Here is a 23,791-nt window from a genome sequence, read left to right as displayed (position 1 = left end):
AGCTGTACCTCCAGAACACCATGACAACAATACTAGCTATACCTCCAGAACACCATAGCAATACTAGCTGTACCTCCAGAACACTATAACAACAATACTAGCTGTACCTCCAGACCCGTACGTGGGAAGGTTTGCCAGCAACCTGTGGATGGTCGTGGGTTTCCCCCCGGGCACTGCCCGTTTTCCTCCCACCATAATGATGGCCGCCGTCGTATAAGTGAAATATTCTTGAGTACGGCATAAAACACCAATCAAATGAATAACTGAATAAATGTACCTCCAGACCACCATAACAACAATATAATCTGTCATGATAACTTTTCTCGCATAAAATAGTGCATTATGCAGATCTCTGATCATATTTCATTGGCCATAAGTAATCTAGAACAGAATGTAATTTACCACTTGAATGTTTTATTATTAAATGAAGTACATGTGTGTGGGAAGGTCTGCAAGCAACTGATGGTCGTGGGTTTCCCCTGGGCTCTGCCCAGGTTTCCGTCCACCATAATGATGGCTTCTGTCGTATAAGCGAAATATTCTTGAGTATGGCGTGAAACACCAATCAAATAAATAAATGAATAAATAAATAAATGAAGCAGATATAGAAGAGGCCATCATGACGCCAATTACTCTGTGGATGGCTTTTATGATACCCACTTCTTTAGTAAAATTGTTCTGTGTGACTTATGGAACTTTGGAGGTCGAGAAGTAGAGAAGTAGAGAAGTAGACAGGGGCATAAATAGTTCTGAGATCTGAGGGTTTTAGTACACATGCACCCAGTACCACACTGATTTCAGTGCACGTGCTAAGACCACACAACATGCACCCAGTACCACACTGATTTCAGTGCACGTGCTAAGACCACACGACATGCACCCAGTACCACACTGATTTCAGTGCACGTGCTAAGATCACACGACATGCACCCAGTACCACACTGATTTCAGTGCATGTGCTAAGACCACACGACATGCACCCGGCACCACACTGATCTCAGTGCATGTGCTAAGACCACACGACATGCACCCGGGACCACACTGATCTCTGTGCATGTGCTAAGACCACACGACATGCACCCAGTACCACACTGATTTCAGTGCACGTGATAAGACCACACGACATGCACCCGGTACCACAATGATCTCAGTATATGTGCTAAGACCACATGACATGCACCCGGTACCACACTGATCTCTGTGCATGTGCTAAGACCACATGACATGCACCAGATACCACACTGATCTCTGTGCATGTGCTAAGACCACACGACATGCACCCTGTACCACACTGATCTCAATGCATGTGCTAAGATCACACGACATGCACCCAGTACCACACTGATTTCAGTGCACGTGCTAAGACCACACAACATGCACCCAGTACCACACTGATTTCAGTGCACGTGCTAAGAGCACACGACATGCACCCAGTACCACACTGATTTCAGTGCACGTGCTAAGATCACACGACATGCACCCAGTACCACACTGATTTCAGTGCATGTGCTAAGGCCACACGACATGCACCCGGCACCACACTGATCTCAGTGCATGTGCTAAGGCCACACGACATGCACCCGGCACCACACTGATCTCAGTGCATGTGCTAAGACCACACGACATGCACCCGGCACCACACTGATCTCTGTGCATGTGCTAAGACCACACAACATGCACCCAGTACCACACTGATTTCAGTGCACGTGCTAAGACCACATGACATGCACCCAGTACCACACTGATTTCAGTGCACGTGCTAAGACCACACGACATGCACCCAGTACCACAATGATCTCAGTGTATGTGCTAAGACCACATGACATGCACCCGGTACCACACTGATCTCCGTGCATGTGCTAAGACCACACGACATGCACCCAGTACCACACTGATCTCTGTGCATGTGCTAAGACCACACGACATGCACCCAGTACCACACTGATCTCTGTGCATGTGCTAAGACCACACGACATGCATCCAGCACCACACTGATCTCCCTGCATGTGCTAAGACCACATGACATACACCCGGTACCACACTGATCTCAATGCATGTGCTAAGACCACACGACATGCATTCGGCACCACACTGATCTCTGTGCACGTGCTAAGACCACACGACTTGCACCCGGCATCACACTGATCTCAGTGCACGTGCTAAGACCGCACGACATGCACCCGGCACCACACTGATCTCTGTGCATGTGCTAAGACCACATGACATGCACCCAGTACCACACTGATTTCAGTGCACGTGCTAAGACCACACGACATGCACCCGGTACCACAATGATCTCAGTGTATGTGCTAAGACCACATGACATGCACCCGGTACCACACTGATCTCCGTGCATGTGCTAAGACCACACAACATGCACCAGATACCACACTGATCTCTGTGCATGTGCTAAGACCACACGACATGCACCCTGTACCACACTGATCTCAGTGCATGTGCTAAGATCACACGACATGCACCAGGTACCACACTGATCTCAATGCATGTGCTAAGACCACACAAAAGCATATTACTTTTTAGCTACACACACAGATTTTTTTCTGCTTTACTCAAAGTACTCATGACAATGTCTTTCTTTGTGTTTTTGTTTGAATATGTCAACCAATGACCATCCGGCTTAGCTATCCGTAGGCTCAAGTCAACTGTAATCTATCATAAACCATACCAGTAGCTCTGCAGACTAAATGTGCTGGAAGCTTTCATTTCACTGTTTTACCACTGGTACAGTTTGTCTGACAACTAACTGTCACCAAGTTTTAATACAGACATCGCACACGGAAACTTGGCTGCCTTCCTTTCCTGCTCCTGCAGCTGGCGAGAGGAAAGTTTGGATTCCTTGCCCTTAACAGTACTCAATCCACGTCTAAATGTCCACGATACAGAAGATGTCACACTGCTCCTCTTTTTCATGAACCTGCATATGTGAGTAGGTGATGGCTTTCACCTCTGAACCCTGAGGGTGTTTGCTTATGTCAAATGTCTCTCCGTATCCTACGGCACTGATCTTGAAGTTTTCCTTGTCAAAATTTGTTATCACAACTTTCTGCAGAGAAAAATAAAATAGCAATAAAGAGGTGAAAGTCATTAGTAACTGCTGTGTAATAATATAATTTCTTCTCTTAAATCATGTAGTAAAACTCATTTTAAATGCCATAAGATTCCAGTACATGAGTGGAATAATGCAGCAGTGATTTGTGTGTAGTTTGGAATGGCATTATATGCTTAACTCATAATCGAGAGTAGACTGTGAATTACTGGTAGACATACTAAACCATAGTATCATTTCCTGACTATTGCAGTAAATCCTTGTATTTTAGTCCGAGGACTGTTCTATTTGTGCATAAAATCCCTAGCAGGCTGAAGTCATGTGCTTGGATAGAACCTTTTCAGGTCAGCCTCAAAGTGAATGGGGTACCTCAAGTATTCAAGTTTTGATCCTGAACCTATAACCTTACAGGTCAAGGCATGTCATGACTTCATGATAACCTGCATTATGACACTGAACCACAGTGTATGAAACATTTAAAAAAGTCATGCATTATATGAAACTTTTGACTTTTTTTCAAATGAATTAGCCACCATTTATTTAAATGGTTAATATAGTGACTGGTTACACTTACTCTTGGAATGAAAAATGGTTCAGCTGAGAAGACAAAGAGCCATTCATCCAAGAAATGGAATAACAAAGACAGCATGTCATCACCTGTAAATCAAAAAACCTTTGCAGTTAGAAATTGTAAGATCTCTTCAGCTCTGTGCTGTATATATGGGAAAATACATTTCAAAATTAGTTTTCATCTCTCAAATTCCATTATGAACTTAAGATGCAGGTAATCCAAATCTTCAGGAGACAATAAACAGGTATGCACTGATTAATACACCAGAGCTACCTCTGTTTATTACCTTTGCTCATCATGTTCAAGTATACTTTGTTATTACCACAGGCTTACATAGTGGTGGTCAGGTATAGGACACCCACATTTGGCACAAGACTTTCCAGACATAAATCAACTTTTGCAACCAAAGAAGCAAGTTATCAAGAACAATGCCCTAATTCAATTGGCCCAATACAGTCCTTATTCTGAAGCATTTGGCATACAAGAGATGATATGGTCTACTATTTTCATACTCACCCTCAGCGTCTATGCTTTCCTTTTCTAACATTTCCACTTTATCTATTTCTGTCATGTAACCAAACATGGCAATGGCCACCTGAGAAAATAATCACATTATTATTATCTGCTAACATAAAGGAAATCATCCACTGATCCAAAAACTAATGAGTGACATTCACCAATATTAAATGTGGACGATGGCCTAGCCTGTACAAAAAGTCTATAGACTGCTGCTTCTTGACCATGTTTAACTGACACCATTCCCCCATCTGGCATGTTATATAGCCCAGAATCACATGTGTGTACCAAAAAGTAGTACAACTGACAATATGTCCCTTATCAACTGAATGTCACTGTACACAGCTGACTATTCCATAAATATTCTTGATATAGTCTGTCATGGATCCTCATCACTAAGAAGAGCCTGGGCGAAACCCACGACCATCCACTGGCTGCTGGCAGATTTCCCTTATATGGCTGGGGAGGAAGTGACCTTGAGCTAGACTTGAACTCAAAATGACCTCATTGGTAAGAGGTTCCTAGGTCATTGCGCAGTGCTGGTCTGCTAACCCTTTCTGCCACGGAGGCCCCCCACACATAACAAATACCGGTACTCCTCTAATGTAAACATTTGAACTGAAGTACCACATAAGCAATGGTGAGCATGTGTGTGGAGGAATCGACTATTTCATATGGAGTAAAAGGCATGCTAACAGGGCCCAAACTGTTCCTTCCGGTTTCAGGATTATTTAGAGATACCTAAAATAAGTGATGCAGCTTTCCATTTTAGCAATTAATTTAAATATGTGCAGCACCCCTGATTTTTTAACGTCAGGCTGACAGTTACATAGCTATTTAATTATGGAGCATTCTTTGCTGTAACAACAGGTCCAAATATCACAACTGTTTCACCAGGGTGCCCCCATTGTCATGACTGTATTTGAAACAGCCATCTGGAGTATGGAAGTGAGGCCAAAAATGGCAATTGTTGAAAAAATGAACCAGGGCAGGAAACTTGATACAATGTATATGCATTGCACTTATTGGCAGAAAATACTCAGTCTGTCAATATCATCATATCACATAATCCAGATCTGACACATTTATTTACTTGATCATACTGGGTTTTCTGGGTTACAAAACAGCTTTCTGTGGTCATTCAAAGGTACCAAGTTACATACATATATATTTCTAAGTATATAGAAATATGAATGCTAGAAGAATTCATTTCCTTTTATATCATTATGGTATAACAAAAAAGAAAATATAATAACATAACTAGAATATATATTACAAACCTGCTCAAATGCTTCCTTGAGTGTTTTTCCCCCTGGTTACTAATTAAGTTCAACAAACAGAAAGGTCCTGTGCATTTTTAGTAGATGTAATTTCAAAATTAACTTTCTCTGACTAACACAGTGAAAAACAAATCCTGCATGAAATTGCTATAACACTGACATTTCTTAAATGAGCACGATAAGAAACATAAAATGATAAGCCTGGCATGGGTTGCCTTGAGATCATAAGCAACTGGGTCCAACTACATGTAGATAAAGTCGACCTATGAATAATGCTTATAATGTCCAAAAGATTGGAAAAACCTTGCTATTATGAGCAACTGTCCTCAAATCGGAGCACGCCTGAAGCATATGTTAAGACTGACACAGCTGGACGCTTTGGGCTGCAGTAGAGTTGAACGTTAAACTCCGAACAAGCCCATGCAGATTGGGTAAAACCAGTGTCTGAATGGACGCTTCCAGTTGCTCCAAGATGCTTCCAGTCACCAAAAACCTAGTTGCTAGACAAGGTCTATCTACATCTGAACAATGTCCAAAATGTGCAGTTCATCACACACACAGAAGAAGACAGCAAAAAGGATACAGGAATGTAATCTGAAGAGCAAAAGGAAAAACTATATTAAATCCAGTGTACTAGCATTGGTACTAACAGTCCTTCATGTAAGTTAAAGAAAAATAAGGCCAAAGGCAAGACAGCTTATACATTTCCATTACATTCCTTGCCCAGATCAAAACTTTGAAATGAAACATCAATTCATTTTTCTGTTCTCTGAGGTCTGATTTTAAAGAATGTGTTACCTGGGATTAGGATTAAATAAGTATTAAATCGATCTGATTGACTTCGACTTTACTTCTAAATTTTTTTCCTTCCCTTATGTGTCCCAAGTTAATTACCGCCCATTTATATGATAAAATTTGGTCGTGGTAGTCGATGAAACAGCCATTACTACTTAGCTGAATCTCTAATATGACAAATATACTTACTGTACATCCGCTGTGTGATCCAGATCTGAAAAAAAAATGTAATCAAATTTCCTATATCTTTAAATGCTAAAGGTTAAACTTAGTTTACTGGGTATTCATTCATTTATTTCATTGGTGGTTTAAGGCAGTAATCAAGAACTTTTCATGTATGATATGGAGGTCAGGGCTATGGGTGTTCAGATAAAGTTATTGCTAAATCTGAAGCGAATTACTGCATTTATCTATCTGGCTGGTGTTTTACGCCGTACTCAAGAATATTTCCCTTATACAACGGCGGCCATCATTATGGTGGTAGGAACTCAGGTAGAGGCTGGGGGAAACCCACGATGTTAGATGTGTACATACCTACCCCTGCCTTGATCTGGGACAACTGTATGGATGGATAATCTGGATAACTTTATTCGAAAAAAATGTGATGCAAGTGGTTGACAGTGTCTCGAAAGGCGATTTATACAGCCGCTGCTTAGCCAATCATATGCACAGCTTAATAGCGTGTCCAGTTTTCGACATGACTAAAAACTGTCAGTAATCATACCTCGCCGAAGTCAATAAGTTTACAACACTCATCCATTAATGAATTCTTGCCTGATATGAAAATCACTTACATTCGTACTGAATCGGTGAGATTTCTTCCAAAAAGTGACCATCATCTGATTTCTTCTCAACCAGCGTGTTTACGTTTGTCGCCATTTTGACATTTCTGTCATGTGATCCCATTAACCAATCACTGCATAGAAACAGAAAGCCTCTGATGGCGGGTGTGGAGATGGCAAAATGTAGTGAAATCGCAGAAGTTGACCTGGAGGATTATGCTGATGCAACGGACAAGATCGTTTTATTACAGGTAGCAAACTGAAGTTATTTATGAATGAAATCTCTGTGTTTGTCCAGTTGCTTCTCAAAGTCGTTCTATAGGACGTTGCATGGTCGGCACGCTCGTGTTCAGACTTGAGTTGGAAAGTTTGTTGTACAAACGATAGACTGCCCAGTTTTCGTCATATTATATTGGCCTGTCCTGCTAATAGTCCCGAGCCATAGACGATGGATATCAGCAAGGTGTAGAAGCATAACACTATTGTCAATTTGCAATAAAGAAAAGGGACACATATATACCACTGTACAGTGATCTGATTTAGTTAAATAAATAATGCATTGAATTGATGGAGGCTGACCTAAATCTCTGGTAATTATGCTTCTGGGACCTGTTTTACGAAACATTCTTGCGCCTGACGTAACTTCTGTGACAACAGATATTGAAGAGATATGTCAACATGGGGACTGCATTTGATGCTGCATTGCAATAGCTTTGTAAAATGGGCTACTGTAGATTTACACTTTAAGTCAGAAACCCTCATTTCATTTAAACTTTTAGGAGATTCTAAGGTAAGATTACTGTCATGTGGCAGAGTGACATCAATTCATTAAAGAACCTGCTTTTCACAATGAACATCTGAGAAAGGGGCCAGGGACTAACAGATGCATTGACCTAGAATTAGCAACTGCCAATTTTTCTCCTATTTTCCTTATCACTTTGCTGCTAGTTTCATGAGAATGTTTGAAAGTCACAGAGACATCCCCTGAGTAAAACCTGTCATCCTGTGAATCGTTTAGAATTGAAATTAAGAGTGAGTGTATTTTTAATTTACTGAGCAACTTGTAACCATAAAGAAGATGGAGTGGCCAGTTATTGGTATTAACATTCCAGGAAATACATGAAAGATCACACAAGACTATTTTTAAATTGGAACAGTAGGAGAATCCCCATTCTAAATCAATAATTAAGCGTATTGTAATGTTTGTAATTAGAATTTAAGATTCCATTTTCAACCCAGTTGAACTAGATGCATACTGTCTAAGCTGAAAAGAAAATGCTGGGAAAGTTGTTAACCCTGCTATGCATAGAGATAAAGGTGTACATGTACAGTGGCCTACACATCATCCTCGAATGTGGTTTAAGATCGACTTTTAAGCTCTAATTATTGGTGGATTGTAAATTTCAATCCATCATCTTTTCACTTCGCTTGAAGACCTACTTGCCTGGACTTCTGCTTGAGCAATTTCAACATTGTTATAAAATGGAAAAATAATGATGAATAGTAAACTATACTGATTTTGCAAAACTGATGACAAATGAACGTGACAGTGTGTAGGACTTGCTCAAAAGCTCATTTAAGAGCAAGGATATTCAGTACTTGACTGTGCTGATGATCCTGTATGCTATCTTACCACCTATCCACTAAGAGTTCTTACTTTCCCAGTGTGATGCTTAGTAAGGAATAGCTGCTTAAATGCCTTTGATAATGGTGTCAGAAAGAAACATGTATTCTTCACATACTAAAATTTGTGGTTCCCTGCTCCTCTGCTATCATTGTATTTAATTAATTTACAGGCATGGGTGAGGGGTCATGTTACAAGGAGGTGGCTACAGCAGGTTAGGCGAGAATTTGAGGCTGTTGCCATGGAAATGGAGGATGATCCCCAGCTCGTAGTGGAATGGCATTCACAGAGAATCTCCTTGCCAGGAGTGAAAAAGAAACGCTCACATGTACGGCATGTGGCCACAAATCCACAGTACACTAATCAAAAGAAGACTTTAAAGATCAATGAAAGTGCTGATGAATCAGATGGTGTGTGTGAAAAAATGAATCTGAAAATTGCAGAGAAATCCCAACATTGTGAGTTAAACCCCAGTAGAATACCAAGCACAAATGTTGATATTGGCAATTCATGTTCCTCTTGTGGTGTTAACAGAGTAACGCTTTCACATCACATTAACACTGTTGCTGGATATGATACATCTGAAGCTGGTACATGTAACCCTACATCTGTATTGGCACGAGATAGGTTATCAGGGGAAACAACTGAGAGTAAATCCACATGTGAAACTTGGGTTGAACCTCCTGCACCTCTGCCAACAAATGAGGCTGAAACTAATGCTTCTGGAAGTCCAGAACTTAAAAACTCTGATAATGTCCGTGATGAGACGGAGCTTTGCAATACTCCATATCTTCCAGTTATTAGCTCTACCAGTGGTTCAAGGGTCACAGATCATCCTGTGGCCAACATTTCACATGGATGTGATATCAGTACAGATGTTTCACACACATTGGATGGCTTCACCAGTACATTAACAAACATGACAACTGATTCTTGTACAAAAGTCCCTCACGCCTCTGGCAGTTTAGATAATGGTGTCAGTGTTTCACGCAAAAGTGCTGATGTCAGCAGAAATGTTTCCCATATCACTGTTGCCAGACCCCATCAAATCCCACAGATGTCAGGTGATGTCAGTGCTAGTGTATCAGACACTGCTGGTGGGGCCCAAACAGATGTGTCCCATTCACGACTTGATGCCAGCGGTGTTTTGTTTGACAACAGCATACAACACTGGGGAAACAGCACCTCCTTCTGGGATGCTGATATATCTCACACAGCTGACTCCCAGTCACAACCAAAAGGTAACATGAATTTCTATGATGAAAATGTGGTAAAATTTTGCCCAAAACTTGTGTGTAAGATGTGCCTTTTGCCTGATTCGTTAATAGTTGTATTAATCTTACAGTAGCTCTCTACATTTAGCTGTTAACCCTCAGATTTATATTTATTTTTAGCCAGCCTGTACAAAGTACAGATGTATCTTATGTCATACCCAGAACGCCAGCATTGGCATTGGTTACACGGAAAGCAGTGTTGAACAAAATGTTATTAGTGGTATGTTAAAAAGTACCTAATGTATTTTGCACACAAATGTTGAGCCTAATAACTCGATCAGTATTTCTGTCATTTGCTTCGTGCATGTAAAATACTGTAATTTAAAAAAATTAAGCCCACTCTGTATGAGGTTATGTCATAGAAACCTTTAAATGATAAGTGCACTGTGTATGGGGTTCTATCATAGAGTCTTTATTCGATAAGCCCACCATATAAGAGGTTCTATCATAGAAACCTTTATATGATAAGCCCACTGTGTATGGGGTTCTATCATAGAAATTTTTATTCGATAAGCCCACGGTGTATGGGGTTCTATCATAGAAATCTTTATTCGATAAGCACATTGTCAAGCGTGAATGCGACGATACATTAGCTACCCCTGCAAGATTGTTAAATGCATGCACAGGCAGATTGCATCTGAATATCATTGTTTGTTTGTTTTTCTAGCTAGCATCATATCAGCTGAGGGATTAAATGCTGAAGAACTCCGAAAAAAACGTCATCACATTGCCATGGAGTTACTGTGGGTCCAGCAAGCCATACAGAGTCGCAAAAATGTAATCAAAAGTGCTCTGACAAATGTTTGTTAAGAACTTCTAGTGAAGTCATTTACAAGCATAATTAGAATGTGAATACATGTATTTAGCTGAGTTTACATTTTAAAGCATTCTTAAATTCAGTTAAGTATTTAGTTTTATATTCATTGTCATGATAAATTCAGAAATGAATTTTTAGGATTTGCATCAGCTGTTTTATTGACTTTTCAGATACGTTAAAAAAGTATCAGAAAAACTGAATCAGTTAAAAATGACATAAATTTGCTCAACTGTTTTTTAATTTCTTCTTTGTTGACAGTACCTGCAGTTAAAGCAGCAAATGAAGACAGCCAAAGGATGAATTAGTGGTTGTGATTGGCAGGATGATATCAGAAAAATGCTGATATTCCACATCACCATCATGATTGAATGCTGATATTCCACATCACCATCATGATTGAATGCTGATATCCCACATCACCATCATGATTGAATGCTGATATTCCACATCACCATCATGATTGAATGCTGACAGACATGCACATGCATGCAGTTAATAACCACTGTAGTGTAAGGAAGTCATTTCCTAAGTGTGCAGTAAATTTTTGAGTGTGGCATTAAAGAGCAGTCATTGAATAAGTAGAGAAGTCTGAAGTGCATTGATGGGGAAGGAATAAACTGACAAACCGTAAACGACACTTGAATTATGTTCAGTGACTATTTTGGGCTATATATAACAAAAGGCAACTGTTTTACTCATGGCCCAATGCAACAAAGGGAATTTTGAAGAAATTTGAAATTTCATGAAACTATTATTTTTGGATTATGTAATAGATAAGATGTCAACATAAATATTGCACTATTCAAACATCCAAATCTGCAAAGTGTATGTTGTACTACATACTTCATTTGCAAGAAAATCCATGCATACCAGTTTTGGATAAATATTGCCCAGATTTTGATTCTCAAACCAGAAGTGGGTTGATGGATAAGTTGAAGATTTGACATATTGAAATATGCCCTTACCCAACTGCAATGTCATCGTACAATCAGTTAAAAAGACATTTTACGTAAGTAAAATTTTCGCAGACAAATTCATTCAGCACTAGTGATGTCATCCACACAAACCAGTGGGCATAGCGCTTATAATGTATAACTGTAAAATAACTTTAACATGAATGTTACAATATGGGTGAATTTCAAAATGTAAAGTATAGCAGGGGTTTATATAGGGTAGTGGAAAGACAGGTGTGTAACAGTAGAGAATAGAAGAACATGTGAATACAATGTGAGAGTAAATTCGAGTGGTGAATGCCGTTCGTTTCAAAGAATGGTATGCAGTCTGTGTTATATTTTTGATAAATGTTTTAAGCTTTATTCAGTACAATAGCTTGGTTACAGCTTGAGAAAACATGACAGAGCCCAGAGGAAACTCGTCGCTCTTCAGGTACATGGACCTAATCCACCTCCTGGTGTAATTTAGCTGCTAAACCAGCATGAGAGGTGGGTTAAACTACATGTGTCATAAAGGTCAGGAAGTACAATACAGTGTTCTGGTACACAATCGTTCTGGTCCAGTCACGAACAACCTGGTAATGATCATTTACAATCAGGACCAAATGGTCATATGTATGGTTGTGTTTCTGTCTGATCAAAATCTTGCCTCTGTATAGTGCAGCTTTGCTCGATGGAGGAGTCTTTACCTGTCTGTATGGCTGCAAAGTGGCATCAAGCTATAAGCATTATTCGTCGTCTGTGATCAGCTGGATGAAAATGTCGGCCCACGTTCTGCATATTGGAATTATCCAGCGTGACATCTTAGCCTGTTTGCTTTTTGTTGTTGCGACAATCACGTAACTTTTGAGATTTTTGGATGATTTTCATATATGTGGTTAATAAAAGCTTAACCCCCTAACCAAACTTTTCAGTGTTATTGTTTCTCGGTAATGATTGGGGAATTAACAGGTATACTAGTATACGCGCAAAAGTACTCAGGCCTATTGAATTTTGCCTGGAAAACAGGTTTATAACGTGACCTTTGCTAGGTTTGACGTAGGGGAAAGTGGAACATAACTACATCTGAGATCTGTTTCATTCTTCTCAGGTAAGCTAGCAGAAATACATGTAAAGCTGGGAACATGACCAACCGGTCTCGGAGCTAGGGCATAAGGAACCCAGAAATATGATGTTTACAGTGTATTAACAGTGTATAATGTAAACTCGACAGCCTGATGTGGTAGCTTATGATGCAAAATTAAACTCCCATATTACCTATTCATATCAATTTTCCTCATTAATAGTTTAACACTATCCGATATGAAAACATGTCATAAACCACAGGCCAAAATATATCGAGTAGGCCTTCAAGATTACGTTTCACGAATCCCATGAACTTGGGAGGTTGATACTCTAATCTGGCTTATATGCGGCTAAATTCCCATCCTAAAATTCAAACTCTTCCACGTTCACAGTCTTCATTGTAATATGTTCAATCATTCCGTCATTTATTGTTTCTATTTCATATTAGTGCAAGACAAGTTGCTTAACCACACATCATACCCACAAAAACATTTTATTGAGGGTATTGCATCCTTTAAGCTTGGTGACCATCTGATACAGGACTACATTGATGTATAGTCATATACATAATAATTGTAATTATCTATAGGTACCAGCATGTAATAAGTTTTCTTTATTCTATTTTAAAATCCGTACAACATATGGTATATGAAATAAAGAGACACGAATCAACGCTTAGCCTACATCTTCAAGCAACCTTTTTAAGGCAATACATCGGAGAAAAATCCTATTATATTCTATTGGCTTCCACAGACATTCGTATATCTTAACATTCCTGAAAGTGGTATGCAGAGGCAAGTGAACGATTATATCGCAGCCTGTGGTCGGCGCAAGGAGAAGTCCAGGGGCGGTTTATAGGCCCCGGATGCTCTGAGATTCCAAACCCCCGAAGACGCGCTCCCAACCTTTCTTAGACCTACAATAAGTCGGGGTTACACTATAGTGTAGATTTGCCGGACTGAAAAAGCACGGTTTTGGGTCCGGCTCTGTTCATCAGTTTATCAGTTAATTATGGTGTGATATTGTCACAGTTTGCCACGTGCATTTGTTTACATCACAGCACATGTGTATGTTTACATCACATGATCAGCTCCCCTATATTGATATTCATGACGTTGCAGCATAGCGATTTGCTAATAATACGTAAGTAACATACTGCGGGACTGCTCAAGGCGATGAACCGTGTGGAATAGAGTGACTGTCTGAAATGAGACGCTGTTTCGAGTCCTTTATTTATTTGTACTTTCTTACGTCAAAAGACGGTAACATAAAAGTATTACATATGGTTTCTTGCATTGACTGGATCAAACTTGCAACTGTCACATCGGAAATTAGTGTACATCTGAGCCTGCAGTTGTCTTTTTGTGTTTACATTGACGAAAACGGCAGAGTGGAACTCTAGCCGCCAACGTGTGAACTCCCCTGGCTATAGACCCTGGAAGATGTTCCCATGCTCTGTGGTTCCCATGTTATCTCTATATATACAGTGTGATGTAATGTAGCCTGTATAGCTTTTCACCATCTGCACACAGGTCTTGGGCGTCTTTTGCTCTTTCCGAATGTGCTTATGAACCGTATCGCGAACGGCCATATAGATGCATTGTATACATCGATGTATGCTCTGCCACATTGCAGTTACGCCTTATTGGGCTTCCATATGAATGTGATCGTATTGAAAGCGTAGATGTATATACATGTGTAACAAAGACGTAAAGAATTTCAAACTGTTGTAGTTGAGTGTACAAGCTCAGGAGATATATTGTGCCGTTTTATGTGTATATAACTCCGTATCTGAGTGTCTGATACACTCAGGTCGATTCTGAATAGGTGACAAGTGACGTAAGAGGGAAGTAGTTATAGAGGGGTCAAAACAACCTAGTTCCTTAGTCATTCGAGATCAGGACTGGAGAAAGCTTCAAAATGGCTAGTTTGCGACATGTTGTGTGGTTACCTTGGTGTTTTCTCATGTTCCTGTCATTCGGTAAGTGTTGTTTCTGTGATCTGTGCATTTTTATATTGGAAGTAACGAAATATCTTGTTCCGATTTTGTGAAAGTCTTGTCTGATCGCGTTTATATACATGCTTGGGGTATAATGTTGTACTTAACAATTTTTCAGTCAACTGACGACGAGGAATGGCTGGGTGTGTACACATATAGTGTCTTCTTGCGGCAGAGCAAGTTCATGCTGCCAATGAGGTATATTATATCAAAGACGCGCGACATGACATCCCATCCAGTCACACTGTACTGATACCGGACCAACCAGTCTTGTTTCCTTGTTCTAATCTCTCACTGCTGGGCGTTAAGCGAGACATCAGCTAGTACCTTTTTTAGTCTTTGGTATGACCCAACTAGGGTTGATCGCGGGGCCTCCCAACCCCGGGCCGGACGCGCTAACCATGAAGCCACTGACGCGAGGAGCGCTTGGGCGCTTTAGGCATACTTTTGCAGCCATATACACTTGATAAAAACTGCAATTACGGTTCGGAAAATATGGATATTTCCAAGAGGGAATTCCCACCATGGTATATATATATATATATATATATATATATATATATATATATATATATATATATATATTCTCAATCGCAAACAAAGTTTTCTCAATTGCAAACAAATTCTTCCATTTTTAATTTTCTGATATTGTCATTGATATTTTAAATCTGTAATATGTAGGCTCATATAACTTAAAACGTTCTTTGACTTTTTGACGGATTTTTGTATAAAGAAATAAAATGGCTGTAGGCGATGATGTATTTATTTATTTGGTTGGTGTTTTACGTCGTACTCAAGAATATTTCACTTATACGACGGCAGCCATCATTGTGATGGGTGGAAACCGGGCAGACCTCGAGGGAAGCCCACGACCGCGATAATGTAAACCTATAACCTACCAACTTGCTACTTTATGGTACATGCATATATAGTCCGATATATAGACACGTTCAGATCATATATAGACATGATCGTGGGTTTCCCCGAGCTCTGTTCAGCTTCCTCTCTCCACAATGCTGGCAGCCGTCGTATAAGTGAAATATTCTTTAGTGCAGCGTAAAACTCCAAAGAAATAAGTGCATACATTATCAGTTTATAATAGCCTTCTGTTTGTATATGTATATTAGATTCATGTTTTCTGAGTTTTTCTTGAGTTGTACAATCGTACAATAGCGAGCTGTGCTTTATCAAAAAAGGTGAAAATGATGTCTACGAAATTCAAATTCAGGCCAAACCATGTACTTAACTTAACCCAAGTGAATGCGTCATTATATTTGTGTTAATTGTGACGTTATCGCCATCATTTCAGAATTACTTTACGATCACGAGACTGCTAACCACCGTTTTTCTTATAAAGGAAAGCCAGTGCAAGTAGAACACACAGCGAAAAGAAAAGGTGATAGATTCTTGGTTTTAAATCTATTAGTGATTATTTTTTGACGTTAATTTAAGACACATATACGTAAGGGAAAGTGGGCGTCCTGACCATCCTGACTATACGCCAGAATGTACATATATATTGCGGACGTCAAACAAAGCCGATGTGGCCTAGAGCGAAGCATGGCGTTTCCATCGGTTAATTACTCCCTTAAAGTCTTTCCCCTAGACCATAACGTAATGTATACATGACCTTGTCAAGTTTTATTATTAACATACTTCAAGGAAACTGACGCTGATGAAAGTGTATCACATCAACATTGTAAAACAAAATTACACTTAAATGCCATTCATTTAACACATCATTTAAGACGGAATGCCCGAATCCCAGGGTTTAAATTCGAACACGTTTTAAAATAGATCGCAAAAATGAAGTGCGGGTCAGTTTAAATTCCTGAAACATTGGTCTGTATGAGAGGCTAGTCCATCATCTTTCTCAGCCCTCGTTAGACATTTGGTGTTTAAAGTATTCTCATAGTGAATAGACCTTCCCCAGCTATTGCGATGTGGCCTACTTTATACACACACTTCGTATAGCCTACAGAATTACATGCATAAAGAAATGATGTCAAGCTACTAGGAAGTTGGCACGTTACAATGGCCACATTTAGCCACGTACAAAGGCCGTTGTGTTTACATGTTTGAACACAGTATTTTATATCTATATCTCCCGTCTTAGTATTGAACAAGCTCTTGGCATAATGCAGGAATCCGGGCTGAGTTGGGAGTTTTACGAGAGAGTGGTGGTGGTGGTGGGGGGGGGGGGGGGGGGCGGTATCATACAGCGCATACGCCGCTCTCTACGTTTGCCTGACGTGTATAGGATAGGTGCGTATATCGGCGATAGGGGGTAATTCCCTTGAACTCTGTAAACTTTGGAATATACTTTCTTGAAACATATTAGCCAAAAACAAGCAGGGACTATTCTATGTAAACGAGACACATTTACTGATATTCATTAATTTAATTAGACAAACGTTTTATTAGTAACACTGACAGATCTGATGAGGGAAGCGATGTACAAAAGATAAAGTTTTAATAGTATGTATGGAAACTAAACATGAAGTTTGAATACAATTTTCGAAACACATAACAAGCGCCTACGCGGTTTTGATGTGTTTTTACGATTATAGGCCTAATAACATGTCGAGAATAGCGTATTCATCCACATATATACAATTGTATTTTCGAGAAGTATCACGAAGTGAAATATTCCCTACTTTTCTATACAGTGTATCAGAGTACAGACAAAAGGAACAGAGCCCAGCCATCTTTTTACAAAAGCAAAAACACTAAGCTGTACTTAATGAATGTCAGGTATCTGGCTTAGGAATATATTACTTGGTCGTCAAGATATCCGCAGATGCAGGTAACAACACAGAGTATACATCCTTCCTTAGTTTGTCCCATTACATTGTTTAATTTGTGCATACCACTTTCCAGTCTTAAACCGGTATATATTAGTACCTGGACGTATTTTTTAAAACATCTTCTTCATACCTAAGTTTTACACTGTAAACCTACTCAAAAAAAAAACAAACAAAAAAAAAAACTTTTCTCCGAGAATGTGCTATGTTGTGAAAATTTGCAAAAAATGCGGAAAGCCATTGGCGTAAATATTTTCCACCATGGGCGGACGACAGCGTCGGGATGGTAGGATGGGCCCACCATGGGTGAACGATCGCGTCAGGCTTGCAGGATGGGCCCACCATGGGCGGACGATCGCTTCAGGATGGCAGTAAGGATTGGATCAGGGTCCTTTCATGATGGCTCGACTGTCCGCCTATGGTCCGGCCACGATGGGCGTATACAGAATATTCGGCTAGTCTGGCCTGTGGGTTTCTCCACAACCATTCATTCGATCGACATTACATTTGGCGGGTGTGTTACTGAGAACCCAAGGAATTAAAGTTTTCAGTTCTGGAAAAACTACCTGTTGCATAGGCCTATTCAAATTAGGTGATGATGACGTTACAAATGGGCAATCCGCTAGTGTAAATGTTTAATCCAGTCAGAAATTCCGGCCATAATGTCCATAAGGATTGAAGTAGAAAAACTCCAACCCACTGGAAACAGTTTCCGCAATTGGAACTGCTTATCTTATACGTGTATTTAATGATTGTCAAGGGAGGAGGTTATGGGTTTGTCTAAGAATTAACTTTAGTTAACTGAGTTGCATGACATTTTGTGCACAGCCTGGTTCAGCGGCAGTCAAGTCCGTTTTGACCGTTATTTGGATCTTGTCCAAATCCAGGAATTGTAAAAAAAAATTAAACACTATACATAAATGCAGATTATTGCACCTGTTGTAGGGAGTGTACAATTAGCTGTTACAGAGGTTTACGCTCTCAGGTCGAGTGTCTTCTAATCTCGTGAAAAGCATTTCAAACAGTTTGAAAAAATTGTCATTGGCTATCCGTTACAGGATCATCCAGTGATCTCTACAGATGTCCAAAGATTAGCGGGGGAATAATGAGGGATTTCAGTGGGAAGTGCTACCGATTTGTTCCCACTGACAAAACGTGGAATGAAGCACAGTTCGATTGTCACAGGCGGGGAGGTAATCTTGTTCACATCAAGAATCGATCAACACAGAACTTCATCTACAACACTGTCAAACACGATCTCGGTTGGAAGGTGAACGGGATGTGGATTGGTGCGCATGACAGGACGGAGTCAAATAATTATGAGTGGGTTAATGGTGAGTACATGTGTGTTTCACAGCAGCTTAGCATTTGCGGGCAAAGAGAAAGTTCAATCTTTGAGTGTGATTTATCTATATACATGTTTATGGCGCCGCAAGCAGTTTGTGATTGAGTTTAGCCCAGCTAACATGGTCTCTACTGCACGGTTGTCCGACTCTGGTCCCATTTAGCTCAAGGCGAAAAACTGTTGTCAGCTTCACAGCTGGAGCCCATCCTAATGTCCTACAAAAGTCATCCAATTCTAAAAATATGTTGTTTTTTTTTTAATTGAACTCACGTCAAGGCGAAAATTTAAAGAGTTTCCAGATTGGCATATATTGGACAGACTTTTTACTGAATCATTTTGATGATTTTCATTAGTTAAGATTACTGTTAGAAATGCTGACTATAATGAATTGTGACCAAAGGAATTACGGTACGAAATGTGAAATCATCAAACAACAATGGGGTAATTCTTAACATTTTCCAGGTGATCGACAAACCCGAGGGACACCTGTGACTTGGAGCTTTTGGGCTTCCGGTCAGCCGTCTTGTAGTTTTTGGGGTTGTTTTGAACTTTGTGGTCAAATGCGATTAGACGATGGTGGACGTTGGCATGATTATCGGTGTGGACCAGGTTTCAGTACTTACCACTACTGCTGTATGTATGGTAAGTATGTGGCAATATGGGAGTAGAGCAAAGATATGGCTTTAGGTTTTGAATATTGATTTCACTCAGACGCCTTGCATACATACCTTGCATCTTTCTAACATCACTAAAACTGTTGACTGCTCTCTTTGCATGATTCCGTCCTCTTTTCGCAGTATGTACTTTCTTAGTTCTTTGGTGGTTTGTTTTATTTGTCGTCGCGGGTATTGGCGTTTCGATTATTGACCAGTAACGTCCTTATTAGTTGACGGCTCGTATACGAATGACTGTTTGGACGCATAGGTGGTCAAGAGACGAACTATTACAGCACAGAAAAGAACAAAGTATAACCATATTTTCATCATTAATATGGGTGTTTTAATTTTTGTTGTATGTTCAGCTATACTGCTTGTACACATTCAGTGGTCAGACTGATTGACCAGGGTCTCTAACGGTACAAGAGGGATTTCCCGGTGGTGTAGACGGAAAAAGACAGGCTTCCGTTCCGTTTCTTCAACCCCCAACAAGAACGTGCATCCCTTGTCGCCATAGTACACACTAGTAGAGTGGTGCGCATGCAGTTAGGAGTTTGACACTTTTACTCTTGTTAATCTCTCACACATCGAGCTTTCAACATTGATCAGATAAAGGACTAGTGTCCAGATTTATCTAGTGGTTCTAATTATAAAGATTATAACTTGTTTAACAAACAGTATAGTAGCAGGAGGGTTTCTGAGAAACGTACTAATGACTTTAAATCCACCAAAACAATACATTCAGGTGATCTCCAGAAGGCCGCCCAGTACGGCTCAGCAGGTGACGTTATAGATGGCTTACTGAAGTCTGACTGGCCTAAATAACCTTGGAATTCCTATGAAAACAATGTCATTTTCGACATAGATTCTAACAACACTGAAGCAAATATACAGCTGTATCAATTTGAACGCATGATGGACGACGTTGAAGTTCTGATTTGTGGCACTGGCATCTCTGGCCAGATTCTAAATTTTCAGACGTTGAATTTGATCTTTGTTAAGGCATGTCGATCTGCGCTGGCAACACGGACTGGTCAGCTATAGGTTACACTGTACATTTCCTGTGTCAGTCTTAGAATGTAACATTTATTTACTATTCTTTCCCTCTGTCCGCTTCAGAAAAAATATCATTCTGTTCCCGGAGGTATTTTGAATTCATACCTGTATGCGAAGCGAACTGCATGTTATTGTAGGCATTCCGAATAGCCTACATGTATGCCTATATAGTCTTGTACAATAAAAAATGTGGACATCAGCGTTAGTGTACAGAGATTTGCTATCCGAGTGTTGGCAGGCAAAATGCAGAAAACCAGCCACGTTATCTAGTAATTTTAAGCGCCATATCACTCCGCTTAATGTAACCCTTTTAAATATATGGTTTTAAACTCAGTGTAACAATTAGTACAGGGGTGGCTAACTATGAGTAAATAATAAATCTGGGCACTAATTCTTTAAAGAAAAAGAGTGTAGAAATCAATGATCTCTGATCCAACAGATTGGTGATTATATACTCTTTGCCCTATACCCGACACGTTCCGTGATTGGAATGAGCTTGTGAAGACTATTGTCAGCAGGGTCCTCCTCTGCGTATATAACAAATAATAAATTTGTCTGCCTTTAGAGACTTCATTTTTGGCTGCATTGCGGTGTGTTGTTTATGATGAGTCGACTTGGGCTGACAATCTGCTGTTTGTTGATCTATTGAAGATAGGCATGTAGCGCCGCAAACCGTTTCCTCTATAAACACATTTTTATTATAAACAAAGTAACAAGGCGATAGACATCTAAACGTGTTTAAAAAGATGTTAAGTAAGATGTGACATGTTACACAGCAAACATGTTATCGGTTTTTTACACTTAATAACACAGTCATGTTTAATGGACTACTAATATTTGACGAAGATATCCCCCACGTTAATATGTAAACATTTTCTACGTTTTGTACAATAAACACATCATTTAAATGCTCATAGTGAGCGTATAAACAAAAAAATGTATTTATTAATTCTAACAGAAATATGTTGATAAATGAAACATTTAAACAAAACAAACATGAAACAAATGAAATATATATATATATATATATATATATATATATATATATATATTGAAATAGAATAATTAATAAGTCCATTGTTCCTCTTGAACTCTATCAAGTGTTAAAATGATAGAACTGCATCGAGATAGATGGTTCCTTTCACTAGTAGAAATATACTTTATACGTCGCAAACATCTAAGAATATTGTACTGAAGATATAATCAGCGTTTAAACTGACTTGCCACGGGCTTTCACAGTAATGGGTTGGACAAAGTTTTATCAAGGCCTTTAACCTATTCCAATCTGGGCTTTTTTCTTTAATGCCGCAAAAATGGGGTGGAGATAGTAACGCTAAAACCAGTTGCACCAGATACAAAGTGTCGTTGTCCTCAGTCATGAGTCGTGACTGTCTAATACGTTTTAAATTTGAAGTAGGCCACGCAGTAAAATGACATCTGAATTATGCGTACAACTTTCAGATATGGGACCTGCGACAACGACAACGACAACGACAACAACAACAGCACCTATAACAACAACAGCACCTTTATCAACAACCAGGATGAACACAACAGTTGTTACAAATTCAACGATGTTGATGGAAACTACGATGAAAGCAAACACACCAACAAAACCTCAAAACGACACAACAGGAAGAGAAAGTACAACAGGGAAATCTTCTGAAATCTCAAGAAATGTTGCACAACCAAGTGACAATTCTTTAGTAGGAACGGAAGGGAGCACAGGTATAGGTTACGATTGTTGTGGGAACTAAGTTGACCATCGGGGAGCCAAATGTATTTATGTTTATTTGATGGGAGTTTAACGCATTAAAATCTCAAGTATGATGTGAGTGAGGTTTAGGTCTGTGAGGTTTAGGTCTGCGAGGTGGAGCTGTTCGAGTATATATCCTCAGTTAACCAGATACCTGGGTATGGTTTCACGGAGTAACCATGACAGTGTGTGTTGCAGAGAAAGTGCACTTAACTAAGGGCTACTTAACACTACGTACGTTTCTTGAAGTCGGTCCCTGAAATTCAAAGACCCTCACCAGATCTAGCTAGCGAGGACGAGTTAATGTTACACACTGCAAAAAGAAAAATAAAATAACCTGGATATTTTAACAGAAAATATGTTGTCTGATCAGTGCTATAGTCTGTTTCTCTTGGAGAGTTGCGTATATTCAGCTCTCTGTAAAATCAGCCATACTCGCTACCAAAATGGCTTTCAGTCAGTGACACGTTACAACACAAGCTCTACACAGGGACACGTTTGAAGTTCTTATTCTTGCTGGGAAAATGGAGTTTCACTTTTTCTAACTCATAATATTAGAGTCCATCAGCTCGCTTTCCACTGCAAGAACCAATTGCTTCGAGTAACGTCACAATTATCCAGAAACCAGTGACATGCAGGGTACTGGGCGGAGTTCAACTTGTTTTGAAGGTGGGTGACACCAGTTACCTCAACTGCTGCCGACTTTACCGTGTTTCTGACACTGCCATTTATGAAATCTTATAATATAATTTTAATAAATGAATTGTAATATATGATCTCATGGCGGTATGTATTTAGGGATGGATGTTAGGAAATTAAAGCCATGTAGTCTATTCTCAGAGACAGTAGCGTATGCTGTGTTATTGCATGGAGTTTGTTCTAATTGTTTGTTGATGCTGCCATTTTAAGACAAATTACTCTCCACGCCCATTGTCCAGCATAGAACTTGTTTTTGAATAATTATGATGTCACCCAAGGGAAGTAGTTCTTTGTGTCGAAACTAAGCGTATGGAGTTTAACATTATGGATTAAAAAAAGTATTCTAACTGCAGTTTCTTTGTACTAACATGAACGTCTAACGTATCAATGTGTAGAGTTTGGGTTGTTGCGTGAGACTGGTTAAAGGCAATATTGGTAGCGAGCAGGATTGATTTTACAGACAGTTGAATATAGGCGACTCTCTAAAAGAAACGAACTATAGAAGGTATTCTGTTATTTTAACATACTATTGTGTCATATTCAACATAGTGTCCAGTTAATGTTATACAATTCTTCATGTTGAATTGATAGAATATGTGATATATTGAACGGAATAATCTGTTGCAATAACAGAATGCTGCGATAACGGAATGCATACTAGCATCACTCAGACAACTGACTTTCCGTTTAATGTTAATTATTTTTGACGAGTAGTAGGCTGTCGATTAAGGG

The 23,791-nt window shown here is 39.6% G+C and overlaps 2 protein-coding genes and 1 long non-coding RNA gene across 4 annotated transcripts; 2 read left to right on the top strand and 1 right to left on the bottom strand.

Moving 5' to 3' along the window:
- Positions 1-2,278: 2,278 nt before the first annotated feature.
- On the bottom strand, positions 2,279-5,940 carry LOC135475517 (protein archease-like). The gene is made up of 4 exons (XM_064755444.1): positions 5,435-5,940; positions 4,155-4,233; positions 3,642-3,724; positions 2,279-3,064 (listed from the first exon to the last, which is right to left on the bottom strand). Exons 2-4 carry the CDS (start codon positions 4,219-4,221, stop codon positions 2,885-2,887), a joined length of 330 nt encoding a protein of 109 aa, XP_064611514.1. The 5' UTR covers positions 4,222-4,233; positions 5,435-5,940; the 3' UTR covers positions 2,279-2,884.
- Positions 5,941-7,172: 1,232 nt separating this feature from the next.
- LOC135475455 (IQ domain-containing protein C-like) lies at positions 7,173-12,393 on the top strand. Of its 2 annotated transcripts, none has more exons than XM_064755364.1 (4): positions 7,173-7,262; positions 8,808-9,093; positions 10,577-10,686; positions 10,985-12,393. In XM_064755364.1, exons 1-4 carry the CDS (start codon positions 7,185-7,187, stop codon positions 11,024-11,026), a joined length of 516 nt encoding a protein of 171 aa, XP_064611434.1. In that variant the 5' UTR covers positions 7,173-7,184; the 3' UTR covers positions 11,027-12,393. The 2 variants fall into 2 exon arrangements, with proteins under 2 accessions (XP_064611434.1, XP_064611432.1); XM_064755362.1 differs by having other exon boundaries at positions 8,808-9,876.
- A 2,223-nt stretch (positions 12,394-14,616) lies between these two features.
- Positions 14,617-19,531, top strand: LOC135474658 (uncharacterized). The gene is made up of 3 exons (XR_010444996.1): positions 14,617-14,725; positions 18,606-18,881; positions 19,355-19,531. It is a non-coding gene; the product is annotated as an uncharacterized LOC135474658 (long non-coding RNA).
- The last annotated feature ends 4,260 nt before the right edge of the window (positions 19,532-23,791 follow it).

Source organism: Liolophura sinensis, chromosome 9 (assembly GCF_032854445.1).
Source record: "Liolophura sinensis isolate JHLJ2023 chromosome 9, CUHK_Ljap_v2, whole genome shotgun sequence".
Lineage (NCBI taxonomy): Eukaryota > Metazoa > Mollusca > Polyplacophora > Chitonida > Chitonidae > Liolophura > Liolophura sinensis.
The sequence above is the reverse complement of the archived record's forward strand: the minus strand, read 5'-3'. Positions and strand labels throughout refer to the sequence as shown.